The following is a 21,446-nucleotide window of genomic DNA, read 5'->3' as shown; positions in this document are numbered from 1 at the left end:
CATCTGATTAGGAAGCTGCATATGCACATGCATACATATGAATGATTCATGACATACCAATGGATAGAGGGCAAGGCTTTCTCAAAACAGTTCAAGTATACTTCAACACATGGTTTATGACTATATTTTATATCATGAAGCATTTCTGCAATAATTTTAACTTCAGAAAGTTTAATGTGGTATAACTGGGAAACCACTGATGGCTATGCATTCAGTTTTTAATTATCTTATTTCTCAATTTATAATTTGTGTTGCATCAGTTTCTTTTTTTTTTTTTTAAGTGTTTTATAGATTTCACAAGCTCAAATACAACTGTGATTTTCAAAGGCAGTTTGTTTGAGCCAAGATATTTTGAACTGTTAAAGAGTTTAAATAGGATCGGAAGATTGATTTAAGTCTAAAATATTTTTTCAGTGTTGTGAATTCCAAAGCAACAACCAGGAATTTTGCAGTGAGAACTGGAAGGAATAAGGTCTTTTTTAAAAAAACCAAAATCTTAACAAGAAAATGTAGAGAATCTAGTTTGATTAGTAGGCATTAAACATCAGTGACAAGAAAGCAAGAACTATAGTGCTGTGTCATATGGGTAGTTTAAATTTTATTATTTTTGACTAACTGCCTCAGCATTGCTTTAGATGCTTTGAGACATTTTACAAAGGCAAAAATGACATAAAAATCTCTTTAATGAAGAAGATTTTGATTTCTTTGAAAGGCAGGATGTATGTATTTGAAAAGATAATGATATTTTTAATACCACTTGTGAGTAAATGATGTTTGGTACATTGAGTAGGTACTGAGAATAGTCAGCTAAGCAACCATGTAGATTCTAGGGATGATAGATTTTAGCATAATAAACCTTACAGACACTAGATATGATGGGTTTTAGTTATATTCTTGGTTGGAAATCGATCTCAGCTACTTATTATGAGATTTGGACAAGTCACTTGGCTTGACAACAATTTCATGAGTGCCTATTTTATCTAGCATTCTGTTACATTCTTTATCTACATTATCTTTAATTTATTAATTGATTATAATCCTTCCTGAGAAGTGACATTTAAGCAAAGTCATGATATAAGTAAGGAACAGGAACTAACAAGGGTGAGACTTATGTAGGTTCATTGCAAGGATTTAAAAATGTTTAACCAATACATAAAATGATACATATTAAAAAGGTAGTCATGTGATGTTTTGATATATGTGTGTATCATATGTTTAAATCAGGTGAAACATATCTGTCTTCTCAAACATTTGTCATTTTTTATGATAAAAACTTTCAAAATCCTTTCCTCTAGCCTTTTGAAATATATAGTGCATGATTGTCATCTGTAGTTACCCTGACATACGGTAGTAAACCAGAACTTCGTAACTCCTATCTAACTGTAACATGGTACCTGTTAATCAACCTTTCCCCATCTCTCACTCTTGCTTTCCTCTCCACCCAAACTCTGGTAACCAACATTCTCTCAACTTCTTTGAGGTGAATTTTTTAGATTCCATGTGTGAATGAGTACTTGTCTTGCTGTGCCTGTCTTATTTCACTTAACATGGTGATCTCCAGATCTATCCATGTTGTCACAATGGTAGGATTACATGTTTAATGGCTGAATATTATTCCATTATTTATATGTACTCTTTCCATATTCATTAATAAGTTGATGGATGTTTAGGTTGTTTCCATTTCTTGGTTATTGTAAATAGTGCTACAATAAAGATGGGAATGCAGATATCTGTTCAATATACTCTTTTTATTTCCTTGGTATTTATAGCCAGGCAAAATCTGTAGCATTGCTATACATCAGTAGCCAGTTATCTGAAGTAGAAATCAAGAATGCAGTCTCATTTACAATAGCTGACCAAAAAAAAAAACCTAGGAATAAATTTAACTAAAGAGGTGAAAGACCGCTACAAAGAAAAGTATAAAACATGCCAGTATTGCATGGAATTCCATGATCTATGTTTTAAAAGGATCACACTGACTGTGATATTATAAATGAATTTTAAAAGGGAGCAGGTAGAAATAGGAAAAGAAATTAAGATATTGATATGAGATAATAGTGACTTAACAGAAGCTCATCAGGTTGAAGCAGGAGGATTGCGAGTTCAAAGCAAGCCTCAGCAACAGTGAGGGACTAAGCAACTCAGTTAGACCCTGTCTGTAAATAAAATATAAAAAAAAAGGGCTCAGTGGATGAGTGCCCCTGAGTTTAATCTCTGATACTCCTCCCACCAAAAAAAGATAAGGGTGACTCAGATCCTTAGTAGTGGTACTGATGAGGACTCATCACATTATGCAAGGTGATAGATTGGGTATGGAATGTGAAGAATGTGAAACAAGAACAAATCATGACTTCATTTTCCATCTTTTAATCTTATCAAGAACTTTGAAGGGAAATATTTTTGCCCCTATTTATGAACTACAGAACTAAGGGCAAGATCTTGGCATTTACTTGAATTGCAAAAACCATCCAGGTAGAATACAGATGAGGTTTCAAACCCAGATGTTTTGACTTCAAAACCCATATTCTTTCTACTCTACCAAGAGTATAAAGTATCTAGTACAATGCCTACAGTGTATCATATACTCAGTGAATTGTACTTTTTGTTATTATTTTCCTTTCAATTAAATTCTTAAAAAATATTTCCAAGTTAATAGATTAGTGCATAGGCATTGTAAATTTACAAAATATATGGTTATTAGAATAAATTTATTTTCCTGATTGTATATGCTTCACAATTGTGGTATCATGGAAGTTTTCAAAATGAGATTAATCATCCACTGACATTTGTAAGCTTTCTTACATAGATTTTTAAACTCTGGGCCTTATTAACATTAATATATCCAGTCAACTTGGACATTTCATTTTACATATTTATGCATAGTCCAGAGGAATTAAATATGTTTATGTAATATGTATTATATATATATATATATAAATGTATATACATATAAATTTTCATTAGGCAAGACATGTTTTCTAAAGCATGTTAAATACTAAAATCCTTGAAGAAAGCATTATGTACAAAATCTAAGTAATCGCTATAGATCTAAGTATAGAATATTAAAAGATCATTTTTTTTTTCTTTTTCTTTTTCTTTTTAGGTGTAAAAGGCTTAATCTCCAGCTCTTGGCTTACCTTTGGCAAAGGAACCAAGAAGATTTGCTCCGAGAGATGATAGCATCTAACATTCAAGCAGTGATCATCAAAGTAGCAGCCCTGGGTATGTAACTAGACTCTAAAAGGGACTGTTGCCACATAGATAATCTTAGTTCACTAATAAGGCAGTTAAAATGAAAAAGTAAGAACAATTTAGAATATAAAAATTAGTAGTCACAAGTTAAAAGAAATTAAACACATCTTGTAAAGAAGAGAAAGTGTTAAAATTGGCTTTTGAACATTTGTCAAATGATTAAAAGTGAGCTGCTCTTTTTGAATATATAACTGATTCTAAAATTGATACTGTGTTATGTTTCTTTCATTTAAGTTGTTATAGGATTTGGAATTCAGGTTTGTAGGAAATAAGAAATATAGGGATCCTTGGGATTTTTTGGTTTGTTTTCAAAAAATTCTTAAAATATGTATTTGGCACAACACATGATATTTCTCTTATATTTTAACATATTTTGAATAATACTAAAATTATGATTGATTTACTTTGTGTTATCAGAAATAAACACGGTAATGGGTTTTTGTTGGGGATGGTGACAAAATCATGTTTGAGGGAATACTGTTTGATTAGTTAGCACAGACATTAGCAGGCAGGTGGTAATCTGATTCAAATGCAGATATTTTATATGAACATGTATAAGTTGTTATTTTGAATTTTTATAAATATATTGGTTTTTGAGGAACTATAGGGTTTGAGCCCAGTGCATTTGTTTTGTGAACATATTATAGAAAATGCCCTGGAGCCTCAGGATTTCCAAAGCCTAACTCATGTAAGTGTTTACCTTGCTGATTTCTGAAATAAAGAGGTCTCAAGCTGTGAAAAACTTTATAAATAAATTCACTTTCAAACAGCTTCAAAGGAAGGTAAAGAGTGCAGATGTTAGCATTGCTAACATTATGCTGGTCAATATTTGCCCTCCCAAAGTTAACAAGTCTCCCAATACTTGATATGATTTTTCCTGTTTTTTAATTTAAGAAAATATTTTTTGTTTTGTTTTGGTTTTGTGGTACAGGGGATTAAACTATTTGCAAATGTTCTGAGCCAAACCCTGTTATTAAATTTATATCAATGAATATGTTAATTATATTCTCTATATATTCTGAGTATATTCTCTATTACATCTGGCTTCTTTGGCTCAATATTATGTTTATAAAATTCATCCATGTCATTGAATGATGAAATAATGTTTATTCTGTATTCTTTCTGTTCTTCCTTTCTCTTCCACAATGAAAATCTTAATTCTTAAGAACAGAGGATATATTTTTTAGAAAATCTAATAATTATTGAAAACAAAAGGATCAGAAAACAGGTCTGTAATCCATTCTTTCTAATAATTAGAGTACACATCTTGGAAAGAAAGAAGGAAGAACTCATATAATCTCCTTATACACACATTAGTTGCAACCTTGTGACAAAAACTTAGCAAAAAATTATCATATTTACTAGAGGGGCAGAGTTTTCATCTTTAGATGAAAACTTATAGTAGTCTTGTTGCTAAAAAAGAGAAAGGGATATGACAGAGAAAAAGCTTTAAACCACTTTATTACTGGAAGATCTTCTTGAAAGATATATTTGTTAGCAAAGTAAATGAATTGATCACTAGAAAAAATAATACAACTTTAAGGGTTAGCTTAATCAATTAAATGATTTTGTGCTAACATTGAATGTGAAAGGGAGTAATGACAGGACTCTACTGGTCAAGTTTCAGGGATTGGGAGATAGCGATATGGAGAGAAGAGGGAAGGATACAAGAACACAATTCTGCCTCACAATTTTGCAGATTTTTTTTTTTTTTTGGCCTGATTTACCAGACCCACACCTGAGTTCAAAGTTGCATATACCAAATAGTGGAAAGTATTATCAGTCTACAAAATACTATATCAATACCATTAAATTTGATAACATATATTCTCTTTTTTTCTCCCCCCACCCCACATCAAACAGGCAATGTACCAACATTGTAACAAGGTTTGAGGGAGGTGATCTTACATAGTGGTGTAAAATGCCAATCATCACCCTTATGAACACACAAAAGGATTGACAACACATATTCCTAAGGCTCTTAGGGGTGTATATAACTTAATCTCATTTTAGGCAATTTAAGACCTATCTCTAAACACAAAACCAAGTGTTCTGTGACTCCTTGCCTATCAAACCCTATAATTTCTACCCAAGAAGTGTTCCCAAGTCTGCTGTTTTTACTGGCCCTATGAGTTTATAATACATCTACTGAGCCAGAAATCCTAATTATAGAGGAAAGGATATATATCAACATAGGTAATAAATGGAGATGAGGGGAATCTTAAAAGATGGAAAGGAACTTTAAAATGAATGAAAGTCCTAAGGAGGGATATAATCCTGTGATCCCCATGCCAGAGCGTCCAGGCTAGAGAATGATACTGTTAGGTGTCTCTTACAGATCCGATGCTAACCTTACCTAATATTAAGAAAATTGGATTTGTTTTCTCTAGAGAAGGGAAATAGGGGATGTACAAGCTCCACCTAAAAAGATTCTACCTGGATAAAAAGTGACAGTGCTACTTGATAACTATATTAGGGTAATTCACTATAGGTAGTTTAGTACCCATAGTAACCACTCAGTTCTTGGTTCATAGACTATGTTTATTATTCTGATCATTTTTCTGATGACTTAATTACTCAGAATGAATTATGTAAGTGGGAAATTCTAAATAGTAGAGCTTTTGCACACTTTGTGAGAATAATCAAAACAGTATGTCACTATGACATCTACCTAGTTAAAATGGAAGGTAAATTTCTACTGTCTACCATTGTGTGATTTCCTCCAAATAGAATATGTAAATGTGAATGGAATTTAGATTTCATTTAAGATTAGAAGACCACCCTTGAGGGAGATAGATTTGGATATGGCTTAATAAATAGATATTGCTGATAACTCTTCTTTGGAGTTGTGCAAAGTATGTTCATGGAAAACCTGTGATATCCAAGTAGAGCTTTATTTGATATACCAAATGACAATCTTTGGAACATATTTTTTTTTGGGGGGGGGGTGTACAAACCATTTTCCTAAATTGCACAAATCTCACTAGTAAACCATGATAATAATCCATGTAATGGCTTACCCAGTGTCTTCCCTGCTGTCTTCATATTCTGTAGGAATTTTTGATACTAGTCTCAGGGATTGGGGTATTGTATCAGAACAAATCAATATTCCTGAAAGCTCATGATGATAAAAAAGACTTACTAATTCAAACAGAGACACTAGAGGGAGCTCTCTTCCAGGAGACTGGCTACATCTGGAGATGACCCTAGAGGGACAAGAAAACTTTAAATGCCTGGACTAATAGAATATTTACATAAATGGGACATCCTATCAGTCAACAATACAAGAAGAGGGCTATTCCCCTTACCCAGGGAAGACTATTAAATATTCTAATCACTGGGGAAGTTATTAAATAACAATGGGTGTCTGACCAGAACCAAGTTAAGGATGCCCACTTAGGGAAATACCATAGTTAGCCTAAATTATGGTTGGACGATACAAGATAGTGTGGCCTTTACAGTTATTCATGGATGGCTCAGGTATTATTGTTAAAAAGAGAATTTGTCATCATGAAACATTGATCAGAACTGGACAAAACCAAAGGAACGACATTGTATTGTTTTGAAGGGAACTTGTTGGCACAATGACACGTAGAAGCCAGTAACTGTTAAAAGCTACACTTTTATCTGGTATATAAGTGATATCTGGTATATAATTACATCCTCAAACAAGATGAAATCTAGAATTTATTGACAATGAAATCTCTGGTCACTGTGCTAGTCATCATAAATGTGAAATGGACAGTGGTACTGTAATTCTGATTAAACATATGTGCTACTATTAGTCAGAATAGGTAATGTCGTAGGTAGAGAAGGTCCTGGAGAGCTCTTCTTATGGTTCTGAACCTCTACCTGATTTGCTGTGTTGTTTGATTACTTCTATTCCTAGAATTCTCATTAAATTCTCTAGTTTTTCAGAGGTATGATTTGACAATCTAATATTTTGGCTTAACTCAATTTCTTATTTATTTTGTATTGCATTACATATGTGGGGTTGTGAGGAAAATATTTTAAAAGTTTTGAAGTTGGTGCTTTCTGAGCAAATTTTAAAGAAACTTGGGATCTGAACTAAAAGACAAGCTTTAAAACTTAACATATGACTGAATAGATATTGGGAACACCTGAGAGATTTATCTCTAGCAGTGTGTGATTATATTTGAAGCCAGGGATGAAAACAGAATCTTGGAGACATCTCCAGGGTTGTAAAACCAGATTCACCATTTTTTGCCCACCCACCCCACCAAAGGTTTATTTACATTCCAAAATGTGAAGGCACAGTCCTTATTTTTACTTTTAAAGAAAATTATCTCCAAAGGTAACAGGGGCGCCTTACCAAGTGTAAAAGAAATTATTTACAAGATTATATCTCAAAATCTCAATGACATACCTTACAGAAATAGAGCAAGCAATTATGAAATTCATCTGGAAGAATAAGAAACCCAGAATAGCTAAAGCAATCCTTAGCAGAAAGAGTGAAGCAGGCGGTATTGCAATACCAGATCTTCAACTCTACTACAAAGCAATAGTAACAAAAACGGCATGGTATTGGCACCAAAATAGAAAGGTAGATCAATGGTACAGAATAGAGGACACGGACACAAACCCAAATAAATACAATTTTCTCATACTAGACAAAGGGGCCAAAAATATGCAATGGAGAAAAGATAGCCTCTTCAACAAATGGTGCTGGGAGAATTGGAAATCCATATGTAAGAGAATGAAACTATACCCATATCTCTCACCATGCACGAAACTAAACTCAAAATGGATTAAAGACCTCAGAATCAGACCAGAGACCCTGCAGATTATAGAAGAAAAAGTAAATCCAGATCTTCAACATGTCGGCTTAGGATCAGACTTCTTTAACAGGACTCCCATAGCACAAGAAAGAAAAGCAAGAATCAATAACTGGGATAGATTCAAACTAAAAAGCTTTCTCTCAGCAAAGGAAACTATCAGCAATGCGAAGAAAGAGCCTACAGAGTGGGAGAAAATCTTTGCCAATCATACTTCAGATAGAGCACTAATCTCCAGAATCTATAAAGAACTCAAAAAACTCTACACCAAGAATGCAAATAATCCAGTCGACACATGGGCTAAGGAAATGAATAGACACTTCACAGAAGAAGATCTACAAGCAATCAACAAACGTATGGAGAAATGTTCAACATCTCTAGTAATAGGAGAAATGCAAATCAAAACCACCCTAAGATTCCATCTCACCCCAATTAGAATGGTGATTATCAAGAATACAAGCAACAACAGGTGTTGGCAAGGATGTGGGGAGAAAGGTATACTCATACATTGCTGGTGGGGCTGCAAATTAGTGCAGCCACTCTGGAAGCAGTGTGGAGATTCCTTAGAAAACTTGGAATGGAACCACCATTTGACCCAGCTATCCCACTCCTTGGCCTATACCCAAAGGACTTAAAATCAGCATACTACAGAGATACAGCCACATCAATGTTCATAGCTACTCAATTCATAATAGCCAGATTGTGGAACCAACCTAGATGTCCTTCAATTGATGAATGGATAAAGAAACTGTGGTATATATATACAATGGAATATTACTCAGCCATAAAGAATGATAAAATTATGGCATTTGCAGGCAAATGGGTGAAATTGGAGAATATCATGCTAAGTGAGATAAGCCAATCTCAAAAAACCAAAGGTCGAATGATATCGCTAATAAGTGGATGATGACACATAATGGGGGTTGGGAGCGTTTAGGGTTAGGGAGGGGGACAAGAATGGAGGAAGGAAGGACTGTATAGAGGGAAAAGAGGGGTGGGAAGGGTGGGGGGAAGGGAAAAAATAACAATGAATCAAACAACATTACCCTATGTAAATTTATGATTACACAAATGGTATGCCTTTACTCCATGTACAAACAGAGAAACAACATATATCCCATTTGTTTACAATAAAAAACAAAAGATTATATCTCATCCTCTTCACTTCATTCCTGGGGTAAGAACTAGGAAAGAAAAAAGTCAGAAGGATATTGTTTAGTTACTGTATATAAGTAATAAAAATAATAATTTTCCTGTCTTTCATACCATAGCTATCCTAGTAATGTAAAGTTATATCTCATCATGATTTTATGTTGGATTTTGCTAAGGACTAATGATGTTGAGCATCTCCTTATGAACTTATTGGCCATTTGTATGTCATCTTTAGAATAATGACAATTTTAGTCCTTCATCCATTTTTTTAAATTGAGTTGTCTTTTCACTCATGTATGGAGTTGTAGATAATTCTTTTATACATATATTCTTGAAATGAATGCCTTATCAGATGTGTGATTTGTAAATATTTTCTCCCATTCTGATTTTCTCTTTACCTTCTTGTGGTGTACCTTGAAGTTCAAAAGTCTTTAGTTTTAAGAGTTTAGTTGGTTTTTTTTTTTTTTTCTTTTTTTTTTTTTTTTTTTTTTTTTTTTTTTTTTTTTTGTGGTGCTGGGGATTGAACCCAGGGCCTTGTGAATGTGAGGCAAGCACTCTGCCAACTGAGCTATATCCCCAACCCTAATCGGTTGATTTTATAACAATGTTTCTTTGGCATTATATCTCAGAAATCATTGCCTAACTCTGTTATAAAGATTGACTTCTATGTTTTCTTCTAATAGTTTTATACTTATAATGTCTTGAGATTTCCTGGTTTTGTTCTCCACTTTTATTTGAGCTTATCTTTTCTTTATTCTGCTCAATTGTTCCTATCTTGCTCAATTTCCATTTTATTCCTAGAAATTTCTTAACAGTGTAGGATCTTGTCATGGGAAGAAGCCCTGGATCATCAGTGTTGAATAAAATGGTAGTTATAGGTATAATTCTCATAAGAAAGGTTTCAATGAGCCTTAAAATGACTTTTGCTGTAAATATTTCTAGAAATTTGTTACATTCTGTTACCTCTTCCTGAAAACACACTACTCAAAACCAATGGCATAAAATAATGTGCATTTGATTATGTTTATAGAATCTGTGGGTCTATAATCTGGAAAGGACAAATAACTTTTTTTTTTTCTCCTTGACACTTGGGGTACCAATTGGAAATTATTGGACAACTCAGGATGACTTAAATGACTGACTGGTGCAATCATCTGGGTACTTCATCATTTGCATATTCAGTGCCTGTCATCACCTGTACCTTGTGAGTGAAGTGCATCATGATATCATTAAGGTAGTCTTATTTGTTACATGGTAGCCTAGATCACCAAAAAGTTGTCCTCAAGATAGGAACTACATAGATTTTTTTCACTTAGTCTTTAAAGACATATATTTCCTCTGTTGAACTATTGGTCAAAGCAGCCACAAACCCACTGAGTTTCAAGGACAGGGTCATAAACTCCACTTCTTTATTGGGATGAGTTTCATAGAATTTGTGAACATGTTTATTTTAAATCTCTGTCAAATTGAAGTAATTCTCATCTATGAATATTTTTAAGAAATAAATTACAGAATTCTGTTATTTTTGTTTACCAAAATCATTTTGATTGCATTTCTGGAATGTCATAGTTGTGGTGAATTATTCTTTTTATACATTGCTTGATAGATTTTATTAGTACTCTGTTTAGAATTTTTGCATTTTTGTTCATAAGAGGGATTGGTCTATAATTTCACTTTCCTAGTAGTGGCAGGTGTGGATAATAAGACTTTGTAAAATAAGCTTTGTTGTCTGAAAGGTGTTTTTAAGAGATTGGTATTAATTTTTTCTTAATGTTTAGAAGTTTTTATTGCTTAAGTCATAGGAAATGATGATTTCCTGTGGGGAAGGGTTTTATTAGATGTTCCATTGCTGTGTTAAATTTTGACTATTCAGTTTCTCTCTCTTTTTTTTTTTATTTGATAAGGTATGTTTTTCTTTGAATTTGACCATTATTGTTAAGTTTTGGAAATTATAGGTATTAAGTAGTTCCTGATGTCTTCTTATTGTCTTTTTATCATTTCTGGGATCAGTAATGATGTTATCCTTTCATTCCAGTGGATAATTTGCTCCTTTCCTCCACTTTATCAGTATTATAAATGTTTGATTTTATTAGTTCTCTGGTTTTCTTGATATACTATATTACCTGTTGATTTTGTATTTCATTAATTTCTACTGCTTTATTTCCTTGATTATATTTTCAGTGGCTTTAACATGCTATTGTTTTCTGATTTCTTGATGCATGCATAGATATTAAATTTCATGCTTGTTTTCTAATGTAAATATTTAAACCTATACGTTTTCCTCTAATTTCAGATATAGTTCTATTTTCATTACTAGTTAGTTCAAAATACATTCCAATTTCCACTGAAATTCCTTATGCATCCCATGAGTTATTTAGAAGTGTGTTGCTTAATTTCCAAACAAGAGTTTTCTGTTTATAAAGTTTTGTTTCTAGCACAATTGCATTTTGGTCAGATAGTATACTTAGAATCTGTTTCAGTTCTTTAAAATTTTGAGTGGCTGCTCAAAATTTTGATCATTTTTTAAATCAATATGTTCAGTATTTTCTAGCTTATTGGAATGTAAATTTTCAAAATAGTTTTTGATTATCCTCTGACTTTCCATGGTGTCTGTGGAGATATTTCTTTTTTCATCACAAATGTTGTTAATTTGAGTTTTTCTCTCTTAAGTTAGTTTGGCTAAGGGATTATGAATTTTGTTTATACTTTCAAACAAATTGTCTTATCTTTTGTATTGTTCTTATTCTCAGTTTTATTTATTTTAATTATTTTATATCTTCTACTGATTTTGATGTTGCTTATTCTTCTTTTTCTAGGGCCTTGAGATATAATCTTAGATTATTTATTTGGTATCTTTCCAATCTTTTAATGTATGAGTTAAGTGAGAGAACTTTCTTAGAACAGCCTTGATATGGTCCCAGTTATAGAACTTTCTTAAAACAGCCTTCATACTGTCCCAGAGATTTTGATGTTATGTCACTGTTATCATTTACTTTTAAGAATTGTTTTATTTCTCCCCTGATTTCTTCTGCTGTCCATTGATCACTCAAAAGTGTATTCTTTAATTGCCAGGTGTTAAGAGTGTTTTTTGTTTTTTATCTTTGATTTCTAATTTCATTCCATATTGATCTAATAGAATGCAAGATATTATTTCTGTATTTCTGAGTTGTTTTTTTTTTTTTTTTTTTATTTGCTTTATGACCTACAATATGCTCTAGTTTAGAAAATGTTCCATGTGCTGCTGAGAAGTGAATTCAGTCATTGATGGATGGAATATTCTACAAGTATCTGCTAGGTTCATATTATTAATTGCATTTTTTAGTTCTGTATAATCTTTACTCAGTTTATGTTTAGATAATCTATCCAGTGTGAAAGAGGCATATTAAAGGTACCCGGTATTATTCTATTGTGATTTATTTGATTCTTAATATTGAGAAAGGGTCTTTGCAGTGTGTGGGTATGCTTCATTGATTGAGGCATAAATATTTACAATCATTCTATCTTGTTGATATATGACTGCCTTAAGCAATATGACCTTCTATGTCTCTTCTGATTAATTTTGGCTGTATGTCCACTTTAGCAGATATGAGGATAGCAATCTTGCTTGTTTACAAGTCCCATGTGAATGGTATGTTTTTTCCCATTTTTTACCTTTAGTCTTGTAGATGTCTTTGCCTATGAGGTGAGTCTGTTGCAAGCACCATGCCTTTGGGTCTTGTTTTTTAATCCAGTCTTTCAGCCTATGTCTTTTGATTGAGGAGTTTAGACCATTTACATTCAATATTATTATTGAGAGATGATTGTTTCCTGCCATTTTGATTTATTTCTAATATTTAAATGATAATTGATTCTCCTTTAATTCACTATTCTTTTAGTGTGATGTCTCCCTCTGCTGGATTTCATTTTTATTTTTCCTTTCTTCTTCATGAATATTTTGTTGAGTATGTTTTGTAGTACAGGATTTCTTCTTTTAAATTTGTATAGCTTCTTCTTATCATGGAAGGTTTTTATTTCATCTTCAATTCTGAAGTTTAATTCTGCTGGGTATAGTATTCTTGGCTGGCATCAATTTTCTTTGAGAGCTTGGTCTATACCACTCTAAGCCATCCTGGATTTTAGGGTCAGGATTGAGAAATTAGTTGAAAATTGGATTGGTTTCCCTCTAAATGTGACCAGTTATTTTCTCTTGGAGCTTCTAAAATTCTATCCTTATTTGTATGTTAGGCATTTTCATTATAATGTGACTTGGAGTAGATATGTTCTGATTTTGAATGTTTGGAGTCCTATGGGCCTCTTGTATTTGAATTTGTATTTCATTCTTAAGGTTCAGAAAATTTTCTAATATTATTTCATTGAAAACATCGTGCATCCCTTTAGCGTGTTTTAGAGCCTTCATCTATCCCAACAGATCTTAAATTTGGCCTCTTAATGTTATTCCACATTTCTTTTTTTTTTTTTTCATTGTAAACAAATGAAATACATGTTGTTTCTGTGTTTGTACATGAAGTAAAGGCATACCATTTGTGTAATCATACATTTACATAAGGTAATGGTGTTCTATTCATTCTGTTATTTTTTCTTTCCCTCTACCCCTCCCACCCCTCATTTCCCTCATACAGTTATACAGTCCCTCCTTCCTCCATGCTTACCCCCCTCCCACCCCCCATTTTGTATCATCATCTGCTAATCAGCAAGATCATTCGTACTTTGATTTTTTGAGATTGGCTTATCTCACCTAGCATGATATTCTTCAGTTTCATCCATTTGCCTGCAAAATGCCATAATTTTATTATTCTTCATGACTGAGTAATATTCCATTGTGTGTGTGTATGTGTATATATATATATATATATCACAGTTTTATATATATATATACATATATATGTGTGTGTGTGTGTGTATATATATATATATATATATCACAGTTTCTTTATCCATTCATCAATTGCAGTGCATCTAGGTTGGTTCCACAATATCTGGCTATGGTGAATTGAGCAGCTATGAACATTGATGTGGCTGCATCACTGTAGTATGCTGATTTTAAGTCCTTTGGGTATAGGCCAAGGAGTGGGATAGCTGGGTCAAATGGTGGTTCCGTCCAAGTTTTCTAAGGAATCTCCACACTGCTTTCCAGAGTGGCTGTAATTTGCAACCCCACCAGCAATGTATGAATGTACCTTTTTCCCCACATCCTCTCCAACACCTATTGTTGCTTGTATTCTTGATAATCACCATTCTATTTGGGGTGAAATGGAATCTTAGGGTAGTTTCGATTTGCATTTCTCTTATTACTAGAGATGTTGGACGTTTTTTCACATATCTGTTGATTGCTTATAGATCTTCTTCTGTGAAGTGTCTGTTCATTTCCTTAGCCCATTTGCTGACTGGGTTATTTTTATTCTTGGTCTAAAGTTTTTTGAGTTCTTTATGTATTCTGGAAATTAGTGCTCTATCTGAAGTATGAGTGGCAATGATTTTCTCCCACTCTGTAGGCTCTCTCTTCACATTTCTGTTAGTTTCCTTTGCTGAGAGGAAGCTATTTTGTTTGAATCCATCCCAATTTTTGATTCTTGCTTTTATTTCTTGTGCTATGGGAGTCCTGTTAAAGAAGTCTGATCCTAAGCCAACATGTTGAAGATTTGGACCTACTTTTTCTTCTGTAATCTGCAGGGTCTCTGGTCTGATTCCAAGGTCCTTGATCCATTTTGAGTTGAGTTTTGTGCAGGTTGAGGAGACAGGGGTTTAGTTTCATTCTGTTGCATATGGATTTCCAGTTTTCCCAGCACCATTTGTTGAAGAGGCTATCGTTTCTCCATTGCATATTTTTGGCACCTTTGTCTAGTATGAGAAAATTGTATTTATTTGGATTTGCTTTTGTGTTCTCTATTCAGTACCATTGATTTACTTGTCTATTTTGGTGCCAATACCATGCCATTTTTGTTACTATTGCTTTGTAGTGTAGCTGAAGTTCTAGTATTGCAATACCCCCTGCTTCACTCTTCTTGCTGAGAATTACTTTAGCTATGCTGGGTTTCTTATTCTTCCAGACGAATTTCATGATAAATTGCTCTATTTCTGTAAGGTACATCATTGGGACTTTAATTGGCATTGCTTGAATATGTATACCACTTTTGGTAGTATGGCCATTTTGACAATATTAATTCTGCCTATCCAAGAACATGGAAGATGTTTCCATATTCTAAGGTTTTCTTTAATTTCTTTCTTTAGTGTTCTGTAGTTCTCATTGTAAACGTCTTTCACCTCTTTTGTGAGATTGATTCCCAAGTATTTTATTTTTTTCGAGGCTATTGTGAATGGGGTAGTTTTCTTAAATTCTTTTTCTGAGGATTCATCACTTATGTATAAAAATGCATTAGATTTATGAGCATTGATCTTATAACCTGCTACTTTACTAAATTCACTTATGAGTTCTAAAAGTTTTCTGGTGGAATTTCCCAGTTCCTCTAAATATATAATCATGTCATCTGCAAATAGGGATAGTTTGAGTTCTTTTCCTATTCGTATTCCTTTAATTTATTTGGTCTTTCTAATTGCTCTGGCTAGAGTTTCAAGGACGATATTGAATAGAAGTGGTGAAAGAGGGCATCCCTGCCTTGTTCCAGTTTTTAGGGGGAATGCTTTCAGTTTTTCACCATTTAGAATGATATTGGCCATGAGGAATGTTCCCACTATCCCAATTTTTCCTGTGTTTTGAGCGTGAAGGGATGCTGTATTTTATCAAATGCTTTTTCTGCATCTATCGAAATAATCATGTGATTCTTGACTTTGGTAAGTTTTTTGGTATGGTAAATTATATTTATTGATTTCCAGATGTTGAACCAGCCTTGCATCCCTGAGATAAAACCCACTTGATTGTGGTGCACTATCTTTTAAATATAATTTTGTATGTGATTTGCTAAAATTTTATTGAGAATTTTTGCATCGATGTTCATTAAGGATATTGGTCTGAAATTTTCTTTCCTTGATGTATCTCTGTCTGGTTTAGGTATCAGGGTGATATTGGCTTCATAGAATGAGTTTGGAAGGGTTCCCTCCTGTGTTCCATGGAATACTTTGAAGAGTATTGGAATGAGCTCTTCTTTAAAGGTTTTGTAGAACTCGGCTGAGAACTCATCTGATCATGGACTTCTCTTTGTTGGTAGGCCTTTGATGACTTCTATTTCATTACTTGAAATTGATCTATTTAAATTGTGTATGTCCTCCTGGTTCAGTTTAGGTAATTCATATGTCTCTAGAAACCTGTTGAAGTCTTCGATATTTTCTATTTTGTTGGAGTATAGATTCTCAGAATAGCTTCTCATTATGATTTGTATTTCACTCGTGTCTGTTGTGATATTTCCTTGTTCATTCCGAATTTTAGTAACTTGAGTTTTCTCTCTCCTTTTTGTTAGTGTGGCTACGGGGTTATCAATTTTGTTTGTTTTTTCAAAGAACCAACTTTTTATTTTGTCAGTTTTTTCAGTTGTTTCTTTTGTTTCAATTTCATTGATTTCAGCTCTGATTTTAGCTTTTTCCTGTTTTCTTCTACTTTTGTCGTTGCTCTGTTCTTCTTTTTCTAGGGCTTTGAGCTGTCTCGGTAGGTCATTTATTTGTTGATTTTTTTTTTCATTCTTTTATTGAATGCGTTCCATGAAATAAATTTCCCTCTAAGTACTGCTTTCATCGTGTCCCAGAGATTTTGATGTGATATTTCTTAGTTCTCGTTTACCTCTAAGAATTTTTTTATTTCCCTCCTGATGTCTTCTGTTATTCATTCATCATACAATACCATATTATTTAATCTCCAGGTGTTGGAGTAGTTTTTGTTTTTTATTCTGTCATTTATTTCTAATTTCAATCCATTATGATCTAATAGAATTCAAGGTAATAGCTCTATCACTTGTATTTGCTAACATTAGCTTTATGGCATAAAATATGGTCTATTTTAGAGAAGGATCCTTCTGCTGCTGAGAAGAAAGTGCATTTGCTCTTTGTTGGATGGTATATTCTATATACGTCTGTTAAGTCTAAGTTATTAATTGTGTTATTGAGATCTGTGGTTTCTTTTTCAATTTTTGTTTGGAAGATCTATACAGTGGTGAGATAGGTGTGTTAAAAACATCTAGTATTATTGTGTTATAGTCTATTCAATTTCTGGCATTGAGAAGCATTTGTTTGACATACATGGATGAGCCAGTGTTTGGGGCATAGATATTTATGATTGTTATGTCTTGCTGATTTTTGCTTCCCTTAAGCAGTATGAAATATTCTCCTTTATCCCTTCTGACTAACTTTGACTTGAAGTCCACATTATCTGATATGAGGATGGCTACTCCAGCTTTTTTGCTGAGTCCATGTGCATGGACTATCCCTTCACCTTTAGTCTTTGGGTATCTCTTTCTATGAAATGAGTTTTTGCAGGAAGCATATTGTTGGATCTTTCTTTTTAATCCAATCTGCCAGTCTATGTCTTTTGATTGATGAGTTCAGGACATTAACATTCAGGGTTATTATTGAGATATGATTTGTATTCCCGGTCATTTGGCTCATTTTGTTTTTTGACACAACTTGGTTTCTCCTTTATTTGGCTATTCCTTTAGGGTAGTTCCTCCCTTTGCTGTTTTGCATCATTATTTTTCATCTCTTCCTCGTGCAATATTTTGCTGAGAATGTTCTGTAATGTTGGCTTTCTTTTGTAAATTCTTTTAGCCTTTGTTTATCATGGAAGGGTTTTATTTCATTGTCAAATCTGATGGTACGTTTTGCTGGGTATAATATTCTTGGTTGGCATCCATTTTCTTTCAGGGCTTGAAAAATGTTGTTCCAGTTCCTTCTAGCTTTTAGGGTCTGGATTGAAAAATCTGCTGACATCTGTATTAGTTTCCCCTGAATGTAATTTGATTCTTCTCTCTCACAACCTTTAAAATTCTGTTTTTATTTTGTATGTTAGATATTTTCATTATGTGCCTTGGTGTGGGTCTGTTGTAATTTTGTATATTTGAAGTCCTGTAAGCCTCTTGTACTTGATTTTCCATTTCATTCTTCAGATTTGGGAAATTTTCTCATATTATTTCATTGAATAGATTGTTCATTCCTTTGGTTTGTATCTCTGTGCCTTCCTCAATCCCAGTAATTCTTAAATTTGGCGTTTTCATGATATCCCATAATTCTTGTAGATTCTGTTCATGATTTCTTACCATCTTCTCTGTTGCGTCAACTTTGTTTTCAAGATTAAATATTTTGTCTTCAATGTCTGAGGCTCTGTCTTCCAGGTGTTCTATCCTATTGGTTATACTTTCTATGGAGTTTTTAATTTGGTTTATTGCTTCCTTCATTTCAAGGATTTTTGTTTGTTTTTTTTTCAGTATCTCTAACTCTTCATTGAAATGATCTTTTGCTTCCCGTATTTGCTCTTTTAACTGTTGATTGGTGCAATCATTCATGCCTGCATTTGCTCTTTCATGTCCTTGTTCACTTCCCTGAATATTTTAATTAGTACATTCTGAACTCCCTTTCTGACATTTCTTCTGCCATGCTGTCATTGGATTTTATTGATATAGCGTCTAGGTTGCTTTGGGACATTTTCTTCCCTTGTTTTCTCATATTGGTCAGGTATCAATGGAATGCTAAGATAGTGCAGATTTCCTCTATTGGCTTATAGTGTTCCTGTAGATTTCCAGTATATCACCTCCTATCCTTCAGTATCCTGAAGTCTTGGAGGAACTTGATAATGCAGTGTTCCACATAAAGCTGTCCCTCTAGGGGTGGTGGCCTTCAGGTGCCTCCACTTGTTGACTGATGGTTAGCCAAAAGGGAACTAGTCTGCAGGCTGCAGCATGGCTGGTCTGGTCCTGTGTCTGGCCTGCTGCCCAGGCCAGGGGAGCCTGGCTGTGCGCGGAAGCCTCTCGCCTAGCGGCCCTGCTCCGAGAAGCTGCCTGGAATCTGGGCCTGCCACAGGGGCCGGGGGGAGCCTGGCTGTGCGAGGAAGCCTCTCACTGGCCGGCCCTTCTCCAAAAAGCTGCCCGTGATCCGGGCCTGCCGCCGGGGCCAGGGTGGGGGTGGAGGGGGTTCTTGGCTGCCCACATTTCTTAAATATTTTGTTTGTAACATCTTTTCTGTGTGGTCAACTTTATTTTCAAGATTCTATACTTTGTCTTCATGGCCTAAATCTGTTTTCAAAGTTTAAATCTAAATCACTAAATCTATTTAGTGATGCTTTCCATTGAATTTTTAATTTGTTTTATTGAGTGTTTCATTGTAAGGATTTCTGTTTGATTCTTCCTCAGAATCTCTCTCTCTTGAAGTAGTCTTTGACTTTTTATATTCTCTCTCTGAGTTCACTCCTTACAACTTCTTTTAACTAATAGAACATTCTAACTATGAACTTTCTAAATTTATTCTCTGACATTTCATTCACTGTGGTTTGATGAAGTCAGTTGTTGAAGCATTATGGGGTATTTGAGATGTTTTTTTTCTCTTGCTTTTTCATATTGTTGTCTGTCTGCCCATCTATTGATATAGTTCTCACTTCTTTCAAGTGACTACTTTGTGAGCTTCTTTCTCATAAGAGCCCTGGGTTGGGCTTATATCCAGATGATAATATTTTAAGTCAGTGTATGACCTCGCTAATTCTAATATCAGCACCACTTTAAAAGAGATACCACTGAGCCCTATTTACTGTAATCTCTTCAGAGCCAATTCTTGTTCTATTTAACCTTATAAGAAACAAAAACTTGTTGCTGTTGTTCTCCATGGTTCCTCAAATCCAGCTATAAACTTGTAACACTGTTCTGAAATAGGTCGAAAAATTGCTTACTAAATTTAGTAAATTTATATAATCCCATGTGAGAGTTAAAAGGGGGAGGAAGAAAGATTGGGCAAAAAGGAGGGGGGGGGACAAAAAAAAGAAAAAAAAAGAAATAGAATCATTCATACCAAGATAGTAAATAGAAACAGATGAATATTAAATATTTGAGGTAGTAGCAGTTAATGCAAAATGATGAATGGAGGGTAAGAGGAGCGAGTATAAACTAGAGCTAGGAAAACAAAGATAGGAAGATCGATTGTAATTAATGCTTTAAACTATTAGATAAAATACATTATATTGGGTTGAAGGTACAATGTTGGCTATTAGGATAATAATTATCAGTCAAGTTAAAGAACTATTTATATGATCAAAGATGATGTTAGAGTTATTTATAATAAATCATGTCAAGGTGAAGAAAATTCTTGTTGAATTTTGGTTTGGATTTCACTGGGTTTTGAACATTTAGTGATACCCATCATTCTTTGACTGTGGATCTCACCAGAGTTCCAGGGACACAAAAATAAATTTCCTATTTGCTATGAACTTCCCAACAGCAGCTTCTGGTTTGTCAGCTCAGGAAACCTGCATCTGACTGTTCAAAGGACGCAGTATTGTGGCCTACCTTTTGCTGTTGTGTGCAGTTTAGGATGTAGGCTCTGGATATGTCCCTGTGATTGCTGTTTGTACCGTGTACCTGCTGCCCTCTACAGGATCCTTTTTGTGGTGATGAAGATCCTGGTGGCTGTCTGTGAACACAGTTACTATTTCTGGGTTTTTCTCTGCATGTTCTGTGTGTAGATGTATTCCCCTGGCTATTATCACTCTCGGGTACTGTAGTTAAGGGAGTCACATGATTTACCTGGGCTGTAGTTTCAACTGCCCTAGGTTGTGAGTGGTGAGTGTTGACTATGTCTAATGCAGGGTACAGCCATTATCCCAACAGTGCCCTTTTACTTCCCAGTTGTGATCACAGGTCAGGCTGCACACCAATTAAGGCTGGGAGAAGCCACTTCCTGTTGCCTAGGCTCTGGTAATTTTCTGCCTTAACTTACCTGCCTTTGGCTATATTCGTAGGTGCCTTCCGCAGACGTTTCCTGGGGTATTGAGGGAATTTATTGTAGTAGGTCTATGTCCATGACTGTCACCATCCAAGAACCAGGTCTGTATGTCAGTGGATATTCAGACAGATTCTCTCTAGTAGGGCCCCACAATACCAGGGGACATCTCAAGGCTTCCCAATGTCAGGGGTCAGGACCAGATGAATCCGCTTTCCTCTGCTCCGGGCCAAAGCCGCTTTGTTGCTGTCACTGAGTTGAGCGAATGCTGCACAGAACTTCCCACCCTCGCTTGAGTTCCAGAGGCAGAGTAGAGCTCTGGGTTGGGTGTACTTCCTGACACAGGTCCATACCACCTGATTCCCCAGGTGAGGAAGAGGGTGC

At 34.4% G+C, this 21,446-nt stretch overlaps 1 protein-coding gene across 4 annotated transcripts in view; it reads left to right on the top strand.

Annotated features, from left to right (window-relative positions):
* Positions 1-21,446, top strand: part of DPH6 (diphthamine biosynthesis 6) — a 209,966-nt gene that overhangs the window by 102,559 nt on the left and 85,961 nt on the right. For all 4 annotated transcript variants that reach the window (XR_013761892.1, XR_013761893.1, XM_079127488.1 and 1 more), the window contains one exon: positions 3,104-3,222. Coding sequence is in view for 2 of the 4 variants with exons in the window: in XM_079127488.1 (XP_078983614.1) it covers positions 3,104-3,222 (119 nt within the window). In the remaining 2 variants the exon portion in view is untranslated. The remainder of the gene's footprint in view (positions 1-3,103; positions 3,223-21,446) is intronic.

The sequence above is a fragment of the Sciurus vulgaris genome (genome assembly GCF_902686455.1).
Source record: "Sciurus vulgaris genome assembly, chromosome: 2".
NCBI lineage: Eukaryota > Metazoa > Chordata > Mammalia > Rodentia > Sciuridae > Sciurus > Sciurus vulgaris.
The sequence above is the reverse complement of the archived record's forward strand: the minus strand, read 5'-3'. Positions and strand labels throughout refer to the sequence as shown.